The sequence below is a fragment of the Argopecten irradians genome, chromosome 3, assembly GCF_041381155.1.
Source record: "Argopecten irradians isolate NY chromosome 3, Ai_NY, whole genome shotgun sequence".
In the NCBI taxonomy this organism is placed as follows: domain Eukaryota; kingdom Metazoa; phylum Mollusca; class Bivalvia; order Pectinida; family Pectinidae; genus Argopecten; species Argopecten irradians.
In genome coordinates, this window is record NC_091136.1 from 18,588,116 (window position 1) to 18,601,917 (window position 13,802).

The following is a 13,802-nucleotide window of genomic DNA, read 5'->3' on the forward strand; positions in this document are numbered from 1 at the left end:
TTTTCATAATTTCCTTACCATTGTTATGCTAATGAACTTGGATCATGAACTATATTTTCTAGACCTTGGTGGAAGAGAAACGACCCCCAGCTATAAAGTATTGGAAGAAGGGAATATTTGGCCACTGGTCTAATGTAAGTACGATATGCTACATTTCTGTATCGACAGTCTGTTCAGAATCTTTAATGTAATTTTAATTGCTTATATGCTCTCAACATGAAAGGGGGTGGGGCACTTTGTTGCCTATGTCTACCATATTCTGTCTTTAGTTGTTCATGCACTCTAAATAGAATCAGAGGCATCACTGAGGTACATTTATCGACATGTGTCACTGATATATGATATGGATATTTTATCATTAGTTTTGCCAACTTAATTTTAATTAAAACACATTATATTAAATAACAAATATCCCAACAAACACTGAGACAATATCATATTAAACATGATTTGGTTTTGTCTACAGAATTCATTTTTCCTGCTTGACTACCATTTCCTGGAGGATGAGGAGATTCACCTGATGGTTCCAAACACCTCCAAAGGATCAACGTAAGTCTTGTAAAAAGTGATCTGATTGGTAATAAAAAGGGGTAACAAAAGTCTTGTACAAAGTGATCTGATTGGTCAATAAAAAGGGATAACACAAGTCTTGTAAAAAGTGATCTGATTGGTCAATAAAAAGGGATAACACAAGTCTTGTAAAAAGTGATCTGATTGGTCAATAAAAAGGGATAACACAAGTCTTGTACAAAGTGATCTGATTGGTCAATAAAAAGGGATAACACAAGTCTTGTAAGAAGTGATCTGATTGGTCAGTAAAAAGGGATAACACAAGTCTTGTAAGAAGTGATCTGATTGGTCAGTAAAAAGGGATCAACGTAAGTCTTGTAAGAAGTGATCTGATTGGTTAATAAAAAGGGATCAACAGAAGTTTTATAAGAAGTCATCTGATTTCTTAATAAAAAGGGATCAATGCGAGTCTTGTAAGAAGTGATCTTAATGAAACCAAAGTCAGACTTTACTGGGAATCGGATTGGCTGTTAGGGTTTTAGGGAATATCATTTGTTATTACAGGGAATATGATTGATTAATGAAAACCAATACCAGTGTAATAAGGAATTTGATTGGTCAATGCAACAAATATTGATGTTATAGATGGGATGTTTCTATGGAGCAAGATTGTAGACATTTTGATTTTCTTTGGCAATCAAACCAACATTAAAAAACATGTCATATGGAATAGCAATATGGCTGCATGGTTGGAATAAGCAGAATATAAAACATTACATTACCTGAAAATTAAGTTCTGTATTGCAAATTAGTTATATCATGATTGGTACTTTTTGTATGAAATATTTTGATCGTTTATATTTCTGACAACATTTTATGAAGTGCTTGAATAATTTTATCATTCAGATCTGAGTTTCTTTTTCATGTATTATAATGTGATTGGCAAAAAGACTGGCTAAATTGAAATATTTAAAAGTAATATCATTGTAAATTAATCATTAAGGATGTACACCTCTGAGAAGTCAAAATTTTCTTGTATTAAACTTTTTTTCTCATATAGATTTTTTGAAAGAGGAGTACATACCATAAAAGAAAATCGAATAAAAAACATATGTCCGTGTGCTCGTTTTTGAGCTTTTGTCACTCATAGATACCTAGTTGACAAAATATTGGATTTTATGGGAATTTTGCCGTTTTGACCATATAAGATACAGATTAAAGCCATAATTTTCTAATGAGGTGTTTGATATGTATGAATGTTTGTAGAATTCATTTTCTGGTAGTCTTTTTTTAAAATATACCAGATTTTATGAATTAGACTAATATTTTTTCTCAGAATAACAACATATGCTACCCCTACCCCTTAATTTTGAGCTACAAAATGCACCATTTTCAGCCATTTTTGCCAAATTTAACCCTTTATAGAAAAAGTTCTGGTATTAAACTTTTGTTATTATTTTGCATATCAATAGGAAAACGGCTGTTCTTTCTAAATCAGGAAGAAAAATTGGGGGTCTGTGTGCTTACTTTTTTGCTCCATTTGGATTTTTGTTATTTTTCAGTATTTTAGAGTAAAAAATAAAAGTGCCCAAATTACCATTAAATGTAAAAATAAAGTCACAAAAGTGTATCAATACACATATTAATGCTCAATATTTTAATTACTACGAACCTAGTAACAATTTGAAGCAAAAAGTAGCTCAATACAGCTAAAAATGCTGGTGCACTGATGATTTAAGAAAAAGCAATTTCAGTACAAAATGGTAAAACTGTGGCTCTACTTGAAGCGAAAAAAGACACAATTTCAAAATGGCCGTCAAATGGGCCATTTCTTAAAACCCCCGTATAAAAAATTCTCCTAAAAATAGAAATGTAATTTTTTGACAAAATTTGCATCTGGCAACTTGCTACAGATACTAATAAATTGTATTCGAAAATCTCAAAACTTCTTTGATCTATGTTGAAACGAGACTTCAACGGGACTGAAACCTCAGAAGAATACATCCTTAATATATGAGGTTTGTTTGCTAGGTTGTTTGGACTCCTTGTGGACCATATCAGCGCCCTGGTAGAGGAGTGGTACCCAGGCCTGACTAGTCTGGATCCTATCCAGGGGAGAGAACTCCTCGTACAACACGTGCCCTGTACTGGATGTACTGGTATTTATATTTGACTTTAAACATGAGGTCTGATATGGGAAAATTATACAAATACTGTGTATAATTAAAAAAAATATATTCGGAAATATTAATTGATTTTACATGTATGCTTTAAACTTGAAATGTGTACCCATGACATTGTTAAGATTTGGAAATATACACTGTATATTATACAGAAAAGTGTTTTTAACTAAATTAAATGCATATTTTTTTTTTAAATTTAATACAAAATTAACTTAACCAACTGAAATCTTCCATTTAATTCAAATTATATCAACCATGATTACCTACTAGATACATCACATATAAGATTATCACTGAATCAAGATTATCATCCCCTAAAAGGATGACTCCCTGAAATAAGATTGCTTAAAAATTGATTAAGATTATCCTCAAATAATTACTTACTTGATAGATAATATACTTACAGATGTGGAAATTCCTAAGCACTTTCTACTGGACGATCTTCTGGACTATACCAAGCACGGAATGGAGATATACTGTGATGTACACAAGGGTTATGTCCCTTTGTCCAAACTGGTAGGTTATTTATTAGTTCTACTGCATAGCACCAGAGAGTCAGGAACAAAGGCTAGAGTTTAAGTTGATGATAGTTGAGCTGAAAGGCCTATACGTAAGCTCTTTTTGTTAAGGTGAATTGATAGCCTGGTTGCATTTTATAATCAAAAAATAGGTATTTGGGGAATCAACTAGTTTATACACACAGCTGATTTACCACATCGTGAGAAATAATTTTAACAAAAGGTCTGATTTCATAACTACTTTGCCTTAGAACGAATATACGTACCCGGCCTGCTATACCTTTCGGCCGGGTACGAATTGGTCCCTATGTGTCGTAGTGGAGCACTGCCTCCGAAAATCACTCGGGCATAGTTTTCTATACTTTTTTGTAGGTTTCCAATTATTTTATGCGTATACATGTATTTACATATTATTTTTGTCCAAAACAAACATAACTACCATTCTTTATATCTACCGTACCGCTCACAAGACGTCAAATTCACAATTTGTGGACTTGCCTTGTAAATTCTCTTCAGAAAGACCTTCATATTTATTATGTAAAAAAATAATGCCTCAATGAGAATTTGATATTTTATGTGGTTCAGTTTTATTGCCTAGTAGGTAAGCAATATCAAACAAGTACTATAAAAATGCAAACAAACGTTTTGTAATGGTTTGCATAATCATTACTTTGCTCCATTGGCAGTAATAGGCACCAATTGTAGCTCTAAAGACGACACCATTTTCTGTCAAAAAGTCTTTTGAGCTACAATATTGCAGCTAACTTTGCCTATGTGAGCATATAATTTTTTCAACATTTTAGGCCCCAGACATCGTCCTGAATGATTTGAAACCAGAACTACAAGTAGACCACTCAGAGTTTGAGTTTGATGAAAGGTAAAAATCTTTATCAATATCCTGAATGGTGAGGACTAGACTGGCCACCAGGCTCTTTATAAATGTTTATAGGAATTTCTTAATTTTTATACTAGATTATCTCCCTTTTATCTGAAAATTGGGATCAGATATGATGAAGAGGGAAAGATCGCCAAGCTATATTTTTGTAAAAACTTGGATATCCTATAGACAGCTAGAGATTCTTTTAAAGTTGGTGAAAGCATACAACATCATTAATAGTAAATTTTATTTATAAGGACTACAAATAAATCAAAATATTTAAGCATTAACTGCCTGCTTGGGGGATTTAGAGTCTTATATAATTCTCCAAGGATCGCTGACAAATTGAATTTTTTTTTTAATGCATGTTACTGTAATTATTATTTCTGCTGTTGCTTTAATTTCATTTAAATTTTTAAGATTTTACCCATAATCAATTATAATTTGTAAACATATATAGTGAGGCATCTTTCCCCACTAATCTACTTTGACTTGATATGAGATAACACAGTTATAATCATTGTGAAGATTATCTTATTGCAATAACCTCCAAATTGATGACTACTAACCGCAAGCATTTATGGTAGTTGCTGAGGTATGAGGTATTTCTTGTTTCAGCCCTAAGAATCTTTTAGGAGATGGAGGGTATGGAGCTGTGTACCGAGGGACCTATAAAGGCCAGGTGAGCAGGACAACTTCTAAATCTCAACCCCCAGGCTGGTTAATTAAGTCAATATCATCATATGATTGACTTATCCAGTTAGTTCTATATATCATATCCCCCGCCACTGTGTCCCTATAAGCACTTCTCCCCTTTTGAGGCCTCAATTTCACTTTTACTGACTTAACTACAGGAAACCATGAATAGTTCACTATTTGATTTGTTTCATAAATTGATTAATGGCCTATTCAGTGCAATAATTGTGCAAAATGTCAGCCCAAAATTGGTCATATGAGGCGACCCTTTATTTTTCAGTCTTTAAGCTGTCCTTGGCATTTATTGGGTCACATATTGTTTTTACATTTATACTTCTAGTCTAGTTAATAAAACTAAACTTAAAGTGGCCTTATAACAATGTTATAGGCTGCAGCTGTGAAAGCCTTCAATGTAGTCGGAGCTGTACATCCACACAAGATGCAGAGACAAGAGGTCAGTAGTACCCTTTACTAAATATATTTGATTTTTAATTTCAAACACTTAGTCATTACCAATTTTGAACCTTTGATACTTGCCAAGGTCATTAAATTGATGATAAAAGAATCTGTAAATGAAATTTAATTTTACCAATCAAATCAAAGTAAATGTATTGATTATGAAGTTTGATTTTCATTTAATGTTTATGAAAGAATGTATCGTTATCTTATATTTCAATTGTAGTTTATATAAAGAAAAGTTTTGACTTGCGGTTGATGGTAATTTGATTGAACGGTTTTAATTCAATCTAATGGTATCATTATAATTTCAGGCGACTGTTTTAAGGTGTTTGAACCACCCCAGCATTGTGTCCCTTTTAGGGGTCAGTTTTCAGCCTCGTGTCATTGTCCTAGAGCTGGCTCCTAAAGGATCCCTGGGCAACGTTCTGAAGTCTGGACGCCCACTAGATCGCATTCTCCAACACAGAATAGCCCTTCAGGTCAGTATGACACTAGTAGGCATTTCCCCCAAGAGTGTTTTGAACTCTTCTGGCTCCAAGGATGGAACAGTTTGTTTATAAAATTTCAGGGATGAATTAGATATTTATCCAGCAATTTATACAAAAAATATTTTCGTCTCACCATTCATCGGTGTCTCCACACATCAAGATTCACTCCTAATATTTTATATTTCAAAACACAGTTGAATATGTTATCATCAATACACAACATGGAATACAATTAAGATGATCAGTTTGTGTTTACTGATCTACAGGTTGCAGAAGGGCTTGTCTACCTCCATGAGCTGATGATTGTGTATCGGGACATGAAGCCAGACAATGTTCTCATTTACAGTCTGGATCTCAACTGTACAGTAAGCGTGTTTAGTTCACCTGTCCTCTGTCCTCAACTCACTTTCAAATTCTTCTCAACACATGATCACCTGCAATTATATCAAGTTTCTCTTCGACTTTCTAGTGAAAACTTATCTTAACTCACTAAGCTTTGTAATTTTAAAGTTCACTCCTCAAATGCACATATTTCTTTACACTTGCTAAAACAATATATTCAAATAAAGTCAAGAAAAAAATATGTGTCCATCTGTTTATTCAAATAAAGTATATACATGTACACACATTCAGGTGAATGCCAAGGTCTCAGACTATGGTATTGCCCGGTTTGCTACGTTAGACGGATTATTGGCCCAGGAAGGGACACCTGCTTATCGAGCCCCAGAGGTGATCCGCGGGGAAACTTACTCCTTTACAGTAAGTCTCATACCATATATGGAATATGGATAACCCTATAGCTACTCCTTTACCGTTGGTCTCATACCATATATGGAATATGGATAACCCTATAGCTACTCCTTTACCGTTGGTCTCATACCATATATGGAATATGGATAACCCTATAGCTACTCCTTTACCGTTGGTCCAATACCATATATGGAGTATGGATAACCCTATAGCTACTCCTTTACCATTGTTCTCATACCATATATGGAATATGGATAACCTTATAGCTACTCCTTTACCGTTGGTCTCATACCATATATGGAATATGGATAACCCTATAGCTACTCCTTTACCGTTGGTCTCATACCATATATGTAATATGGATAACCCTATAGCTACTCCTTTACCGTTGGTCTCATACCATATATGGAATATGGATAACCCTATAGCTACTCCTTTACCGTTGGTCCAATACCATATATGGAGTATGGATAACCCTATAGCTACTCCTTTACCGTTGGTCTCATACCATATATGGATAATCCAATCCCTTTGTCTTTACAGTAAGTATTTTATATGGAGAACCCTACTCCTTTACAATAATTTCCAATATACAATGTAATGAGTCTAAGCCAAAAGTAGCATAATTGTACAGTCATGAAGAATTTTTACTCCAGTTTCATTTAAATATCATACTGTATACAGAGAACCCTACATATTCTTCATATCATAGGTACCATACATGAATGGATAATCACATCTATTTTATGAACAAGCTATATATGGGCCGTGAACTCTCTCTTGTTTTAGGCCGATGTATTTTCTTATGGGATCACACTATATGCTCTCCTTACTAGTGGACGACATCCATTTGATGAATTTGAATTCAAAAGTGAGATGGACCGAGCCATCGCTGAGGTATATACAGTGTCAAACTTTTAGAGCAGTTTACATTATATGAATAGATGTTTTTAAGAAGCTAGTAATAACATTGAAGAAAAAGCTTGATGAAGCTTTATTTTCTCACATTCTATCTGTGGAATATCTATCAGCTGATATTACTGTATTTTCCGAATAAGAAGTCGCACCTGTTTATAAGTTGACCAGCATTCGCACCTGTGAATAAGTAGTACAGGCATTCGCACCTGTGTAAAGTCGTAAAGGCATTTTATGATTTTTTTTTCAGTTTTCTTACACAAAATTGAAATAAATAGATTCCTTTCAATGGTTCATATCCAAAAATTGTACACTTTAAAATGTGTTTTCATGTAAATTATGAATTAATCTATATATAGGGTGTAACCATGCCAGCCATCACACAGCGTGGAGCCAGTCCCTGGCCTGACATGGAAAGTTTAGTTAACGAGTGTCTGTCCCACTTACCTGACCGCAGACTACAGGTAAAATTTAGATTAGGGGAAAATTGACCAACACATACAAAATGTGTTGAATTAATTAATAAATGAAGTAAATTTTGTGTATATAAAATGTATATGAAAAAAATAATTCCAAAATCCTGGATTTTGTATGTCCCAAATAATGGTTCATCTCAAATTTCAAAGATAGTTAGTGATCAAGTTTTAGATAATAAGTGGAAATTGATTAAATATTAATTGAACTGGGAGAAAGATTAAAAAAAGGAGAAACAGAAGTGTTCCATTGGCTGTAAGATATTACAGACATGGTCAGTATTGTGGTAGCATAAACCACTGGCAATAAGCCCCCTTTTTAATAAACCCCCTTCCCTTTTTATCAAGCCTTTTAGAAATAGGATCTGTCTGCTTGTAATTTGGATTGTTCTAAATAACATTGATGTATGGAGATCCATCTCACTTTTGATATAATAACTTATTATTAATTAGAATAGGGTAAACTTTGCTAACACAAATGGTACTTAACAATACTTTGTTATACTACCACAGTCAAAGGATATTGTGAAGCATCTGAAGAACCCAGATGTTCTCAGTCTTCGGAGTTTTACTCTGGTGTCCAAGTTATCTTCACTCGAGTGCTTAACAGTACAGGTGAGTATTTTATCATGGTATGAAGTCAACATCACTCGAGTGCTTAAAGATGCCACACTGCCAACAAATGGTATTTTTTATTTAGTGAAAACAGGGCCGTTTTCGTTTATTCGAAACAACCTGTTCGACCGTTGGTTAAAGTCATTTTTTCAAGGCTTGTCTGAAAACAACATAAAATCATCAGGTCCGTTTTTGATTAATAAACGAACAACTAGGTCCAACCAGTCAAACGGTATAATCGAAACCGGCCCAGGACAATTTATCATTTTTCTTCAGTAACTAAAGTTACTTACTGTACACTATTACCATCACTAAGTTTTAGCATATTATACTTCAGAATAAAAATACAACAAATAACCAATTGCATCCAGAAAAAAAATCCATGGCACTTATAATGGCTGTATGGAATGAGGTAGTGATTGGGCAGACAACAAAAGTAAAACAAATTAATTTAAATGTATTTTTGTGTCAATAAGTCATACATATACACCTAGCTTATTGTCCAAATGATAAACATTATTGATGCTCTGTCGGCGGTGGAGCATCTTTAATAGAACAAGCAAGTTTTTTATCTTGGTTTGAAGTTGGCATCCCTCGAGTTACCATGGTAACCAAGGAATATGACATTTATTGGCAACAAACATTTTTCAGGTAATAATTATTAAGTAGAATTATACTGTTTTATTATATCAGGAGAATATCATATGATATGAACACAAATTTAATATACATATTATCACATAGTTACAACAAGCTATATTTTGGGGAATTTTACTGTCAAATTTTCAAATTTAAATATGCAGCAAAAATGGAACACCAGAGGCAGCCATTTTGTCCTGCCGACTTCATCTTCTGACTTCACACCATTATCCCCTGACCTCATGTCATTGTTTCTGCCATGTTGTGATGTCACAATGGATTTTCTGCTTGGCACAGCAAATAAAAAATGCTTCAGATTATATTACATTTAGTAACGTAGGCTAAAACATTACACTGGAAAAATAATTGAAATCAGGGCGCAGTTGTTTCAAAAGGTGATTAGGCTAATCACAGTTTAACAACAATTTTCAGATCAAGATAAAATCATATCTGGTAATGCAATTTAACAAAATTTTATAAGATTCTTTTTAACTTCATTCTTTACCTGTTGGCTGATTTTGGTGTAGATACAATCACACATTTTGCAGTAAATGAGAAATGAAAATTCAACTATATATGTGATTATTAATAAGCTAATTATGCTTTGAACAACTGGACCCAGGTGAATTAAGTATTTAATACAATTACTGTGTTTTGTACCAGGAGAATCGCCAGTCTTCTCCAGTCCTCTGGTTCACTAGTGGGTCTATGGAACATGTTGAGCTTTCACGCATCAATCTTCTGGACCCGTCTCTCAAACACCAGGTAGGTTTAATTCTGACCAGTTAAAATTGTGTTAAAAAAGAAAGTTTTGAATTTCCAATACATGAAGGATTTTAACAACATATGAAATCAATCCAAAATCATCTATGATAATATTGAATTAAAGCAAAATAAAAAATTTGGTTTCAAGCATATATTTTAAAAATTCCCTATAACATGGTTCATTCGACTTGAATTACTACTTTTGTTCAACAGATTTTAGCAGTTATGGCTCCTTCATGTATATTTATAAATCTGTTGAGCTATTGAATAGGCATCAGGTCACAACTAAACTTAAAATGGCCACATGCGAGATACCATAGAAGCTTAGGGAATAAAATAATGCTTGTTTCGTTATGTTAGTGTTGGTTGTAAAATGAAATATGTAAGATAGTCTTTGATGTTCAGAATCTACTGATTTAGCATTGGGTTCAGAAATGTTTTTTCTTCACATAAGTTTTGATTTTGTGTCTGTATCGACAGGGTACCTATTTTCCACATGGGCGGATCCTATGTCTTGAGCCAATCACCCGTGGCTTCCTGTTGGTGGGAAGTCAACATTCGCGGATCTGGGTTTACGACACTCACTCATTCAAGTTCCGTCACTCGTCAAGTCTGTTGTCTGATCACGTCCTCTGTATCAAACATATGTCGGGGTAGGTCTGTATGTTGTATCAAACATATGTAGGGGTAGGTCTGTATGATGTATCAAACATGTTGGGGTAGGTCTGTATGTTGTATGAAACATGTCTGGGTAGGTCTGTATGTTGTATCAAACATATGTCGGGGTAGGTCTGTATGTTGTATGAAACATATGTCGGGGTAGGTCTGTATGATGTATGAAACATATGTCGGGGTAGGTCTGTATGATGTATCAAACATATGTCGGGATAGGTCTTTATTTTGTATCAAACATATGTCGGGATAGGTCTGTATTTTGTATCAAACATGTCGGGGTAGGTCTGTATGTTGTATCAAACATATGTCGGGATAGGTCTGTATTTTGTATCAAACATATGTCGGGATAGGTCTGTATTTTGTATCAAACATATGTCGGGGTAGGTCTGTATGTTGTATCAAACATATGTCGGGGTAGGTCTGTATGTTGTATGAAACATATGTCGGGGTAGGTCTGTATGTTGTATCAAACATATGTCGGGGTAGGTCTGTATGTTGTATCAAACATATGTCGGGGTAGGTCTGTATGTTGTATCAAACATATGTCAGGGTAGGTCTGTATGTTGTATCAAACATATGTCGGGGTAGGTCTGTATGTTGTATCAAACATATGTCGGGGTAGGTCTGTATGTTGTATCAAACATATGTCGGGGTAGGTCTGTATGTTGTATCAAACATATGTCGGGGTAGGTCTGTATGTTGTATCAAACATATGTCGGGGTAGGTCTGTATGTTGTATCAAACATATGTCGGGGTAGGTCTGTATGTTGTATCAAACATATGTCGGGGTAGGTCTGTATGTTGTATCAAACATATGTCGGGGTAGTCTGTATGTTGTATCAAACATATGTCGGGGTAGGTCTGTATGTTGTATCAAACATATGTCGGGGTAGGTCTGTATGTTGTATCAAACATATGTCGGGGTAGGTCTGTATGTTGTATCAAACATATGTCGGGTAGGTCTGTATGTTGTATCAAACATATGTCAGGGTAGGTCTGTATGTTGTATCAAACATATGTCGGGTAGGTCTGTATGTTGTATCAAACATATGTCAGGGTAGGTCTGTATGTTGTATCAAAACATATTTCAGGGTAGGTCTGTATGTTGTATCAAACATATGTCGGGGTAGGTCTGTATGTTGTATCAAACATATGTCAGGGTAGGTCTGTATGTTGTATCAAACATATGTCAGGGTAGGTCTGTATGTTGTATCAAACATATGTCAGGGTAGGTCTGTATGTTGTATCAAAATATGGTAGGGTAGGTCTGTATGTTGTATCAAACATATGTCAGGGTAGGTCTGTATGTTGTATCAAACATATGTCAGGGTAGGTCTGTATGTTGTATCAAACATATGTCAGGTAGGTCTGTATGTTGTATCAAACATATGTCGGGGTAGGTCTGTATGTTGTATCAAACATATGTCAGGGTAGGTCTGTATGTTGTATCAAACATATGTCGGGGTAGGTCTGTATGTTGTATCAAACATATGTCAGGGTAGGTCTGTATGTTGTATCAAACACATGTCGGGATAGGTCTGTATGTTGTATCAAACATATGTCAGGGTAGGTCTGTATGTTGTATCAAACATATGTCAGGGTAGGTCTGTATGTTGTATCAAACATATGTCAGGGTAGGTCTGTATGTTGTATCAAACATATGTCAGGGTAGGTCTGTATGTTGTATCAAACATATGTCAGGGTTGGTGTCGGGGTAGGTCTGTATGTTGTATCAAACATATGTCAGGGTAGGTCTGTATGTTGTATCAAACATATGTCAGGGTAGGTCTGTATGTTGTATCAAACATATGTCGGGGTAGGTCTGTATGTTGTATCAAACATATGTCAGGGTAGGTCTGTATGTTGTATCAAACATATGTCGGGGTAGGTCTGTATGTTGTATCAAACATATGTCGGGGTAGGTCTGTATGTTGTATCAAACATATGTCGGGTAGGTCTGTATGTGTATCAAACATATGTCGGTAGGTCTGTATGTTGTATCAAACATATGTCGGGTGGTCTGTATGTTGTATCAAACATATATTGGGGTAGGTCTGTATGTTGTATCAAACATATGTCAGGGTAAGTCTATATGTACACACAAACATATGTCGGGGTAGGTCTGTTTGTACACACAAACATATGTCAGGGTAGGTCTGTATGTTGTATCAAACATATATTGGGGTAGGTCTGTATGTTGTATCAAACATATGTCGGGATAGGTCTGTATGTTGTATCAAACTGGGGTAGTCTGTATTTCAAATAATATGGGTAGGTCTGTATGTTGTATCAAACATATGTCGGGTAGGTCTGTATGTTGTATCAAACATATGTCGGGTAGGTCTGTATGTTGTATCAAACATATGTCGGGTAGGTCTGTATGTTGTATCAAACATATGTCGGGGTAGGTCTGTATGTTGTATCAAACATATGTCGGGGTAGGTCTGTATGTTGTATCAAACATATGTCGGGGTAGGTCTGTATGTTGTATCAAACATATGTCGGGGTATGTATGTTGTATCTGTATGTTGTTGTATCAAACATATGTCGGGGTAGGTCTGTATGTTGTATCAAACATATGTCGGGGTAGGTCTGTATGTTGTATCAAACATGTCGGGAGAGATATGTATGTTGTATCAAACATATGTCAGGATAGGTCTTTATGTTGTATCAAACATATGTCGGGTAGGTCTGTATGTTGTATCAAACATATGTCGGGGTAGGTCTGTATGTTGTATCAAACATATGTCGGGAGAGATATGTATGTTGTATCAAACATATGTCAGGATAGGTCTGTATGTTGTATCAAACATATGTCGGGGTAGGTCTGTATGTTGTATCAAACATATGTCGGGGTAGGTCTGTATGTTGTATCAAACATATGTCGGGAGAGATATGTATGTTGTATCAAACATATGTCAGGATAGGTCTGTATGTTGTATCAAACATATGTCAGGGTAGGTTACGGGTTATGTTGTATCAAACATATGTCAGGGTAGGTCTGTATGTTGTATCAAACATATGTCAGGGTAGGTCTGTATGTTGTTGTATCAAACATATGTCAGGGTAGGTCTGTATGTTGTATCAAGCATATGTCAGGGTAGGTTGTATGTTGTATCAAACATATGTCGGGGTAGGTCTGTATGTTGTATCAAACATATGTCAGGGTAGGTCTGTATGTTGTATCAAACATATGTCAGGATAGGTCTGTATGTTGTATCAAACATATGTCAGGGTAG

General features: G+C 35.0%; 1 protein-coding gene across 3 annotated transcripts in view; it reads left to right on the forward strand.

Annotated features, from left to right (window-relative positions):
- Positions 1–13,802, forward strand: part of LOC138317728 (leucine-rich repeat serine/threonine-protein kinase 2-like) — a 59,719-nt gene that overhangs the window by 34,430 nt on the left and 11,487 nt on the right. For all 3 annotated transcript variants that reach the window (XM_069259588.1, XM_069259590.1, XM_069259589.1), the window contains exons 46-60: positions 63–134; positions 467–549; positions 2,542–2,669; positions 3,100–3,209; positions 4,015–4,088; positions 4,707–4,770; positions 5,173–5,238; positions 5,555–5,722; positions 5,998–6,096; positions 6,365–6,490; positions 7,271–7,378; positions 7,756–7,860; positions 8,383–8,484; positions 9,787–9,888; positions 10,369–10,541. In XM_069259588.1, coding sequence (XP_069115689.1) covers positions 63–134; positions 467–549; positions 2,542–2,669; positions 3,100–3,209; positions 4,015–4,088; positions 4,707–4,770; positions 5,173–5,238; positions 5,555–5,722; positions 5,998–6,096; positions 6,365–6,490; positions 7,271–7,378; positions 7,756–7,860; positions 8,383–8,484; positions 9,787–9,888; positions 10,369–10,541 — 1,580 coding nt within the window. The remainder of the gene's footprint in view (positions 1–62; positions 135–466; positions 550–2,541; positions 2,670–3,099; positions 3,210–4,014; positions 4,089–4,706; positions 4,771–5,172; positions 5,239–5,554; positions 5,723–5,997; positions 6,097–6,364; positions 6,491–7,270; positions 7,379–7,755; positions 7,861–8,382; positions 8,485–9,786; positions 9,889–10,368; positions 10,542–13,802) is intronic.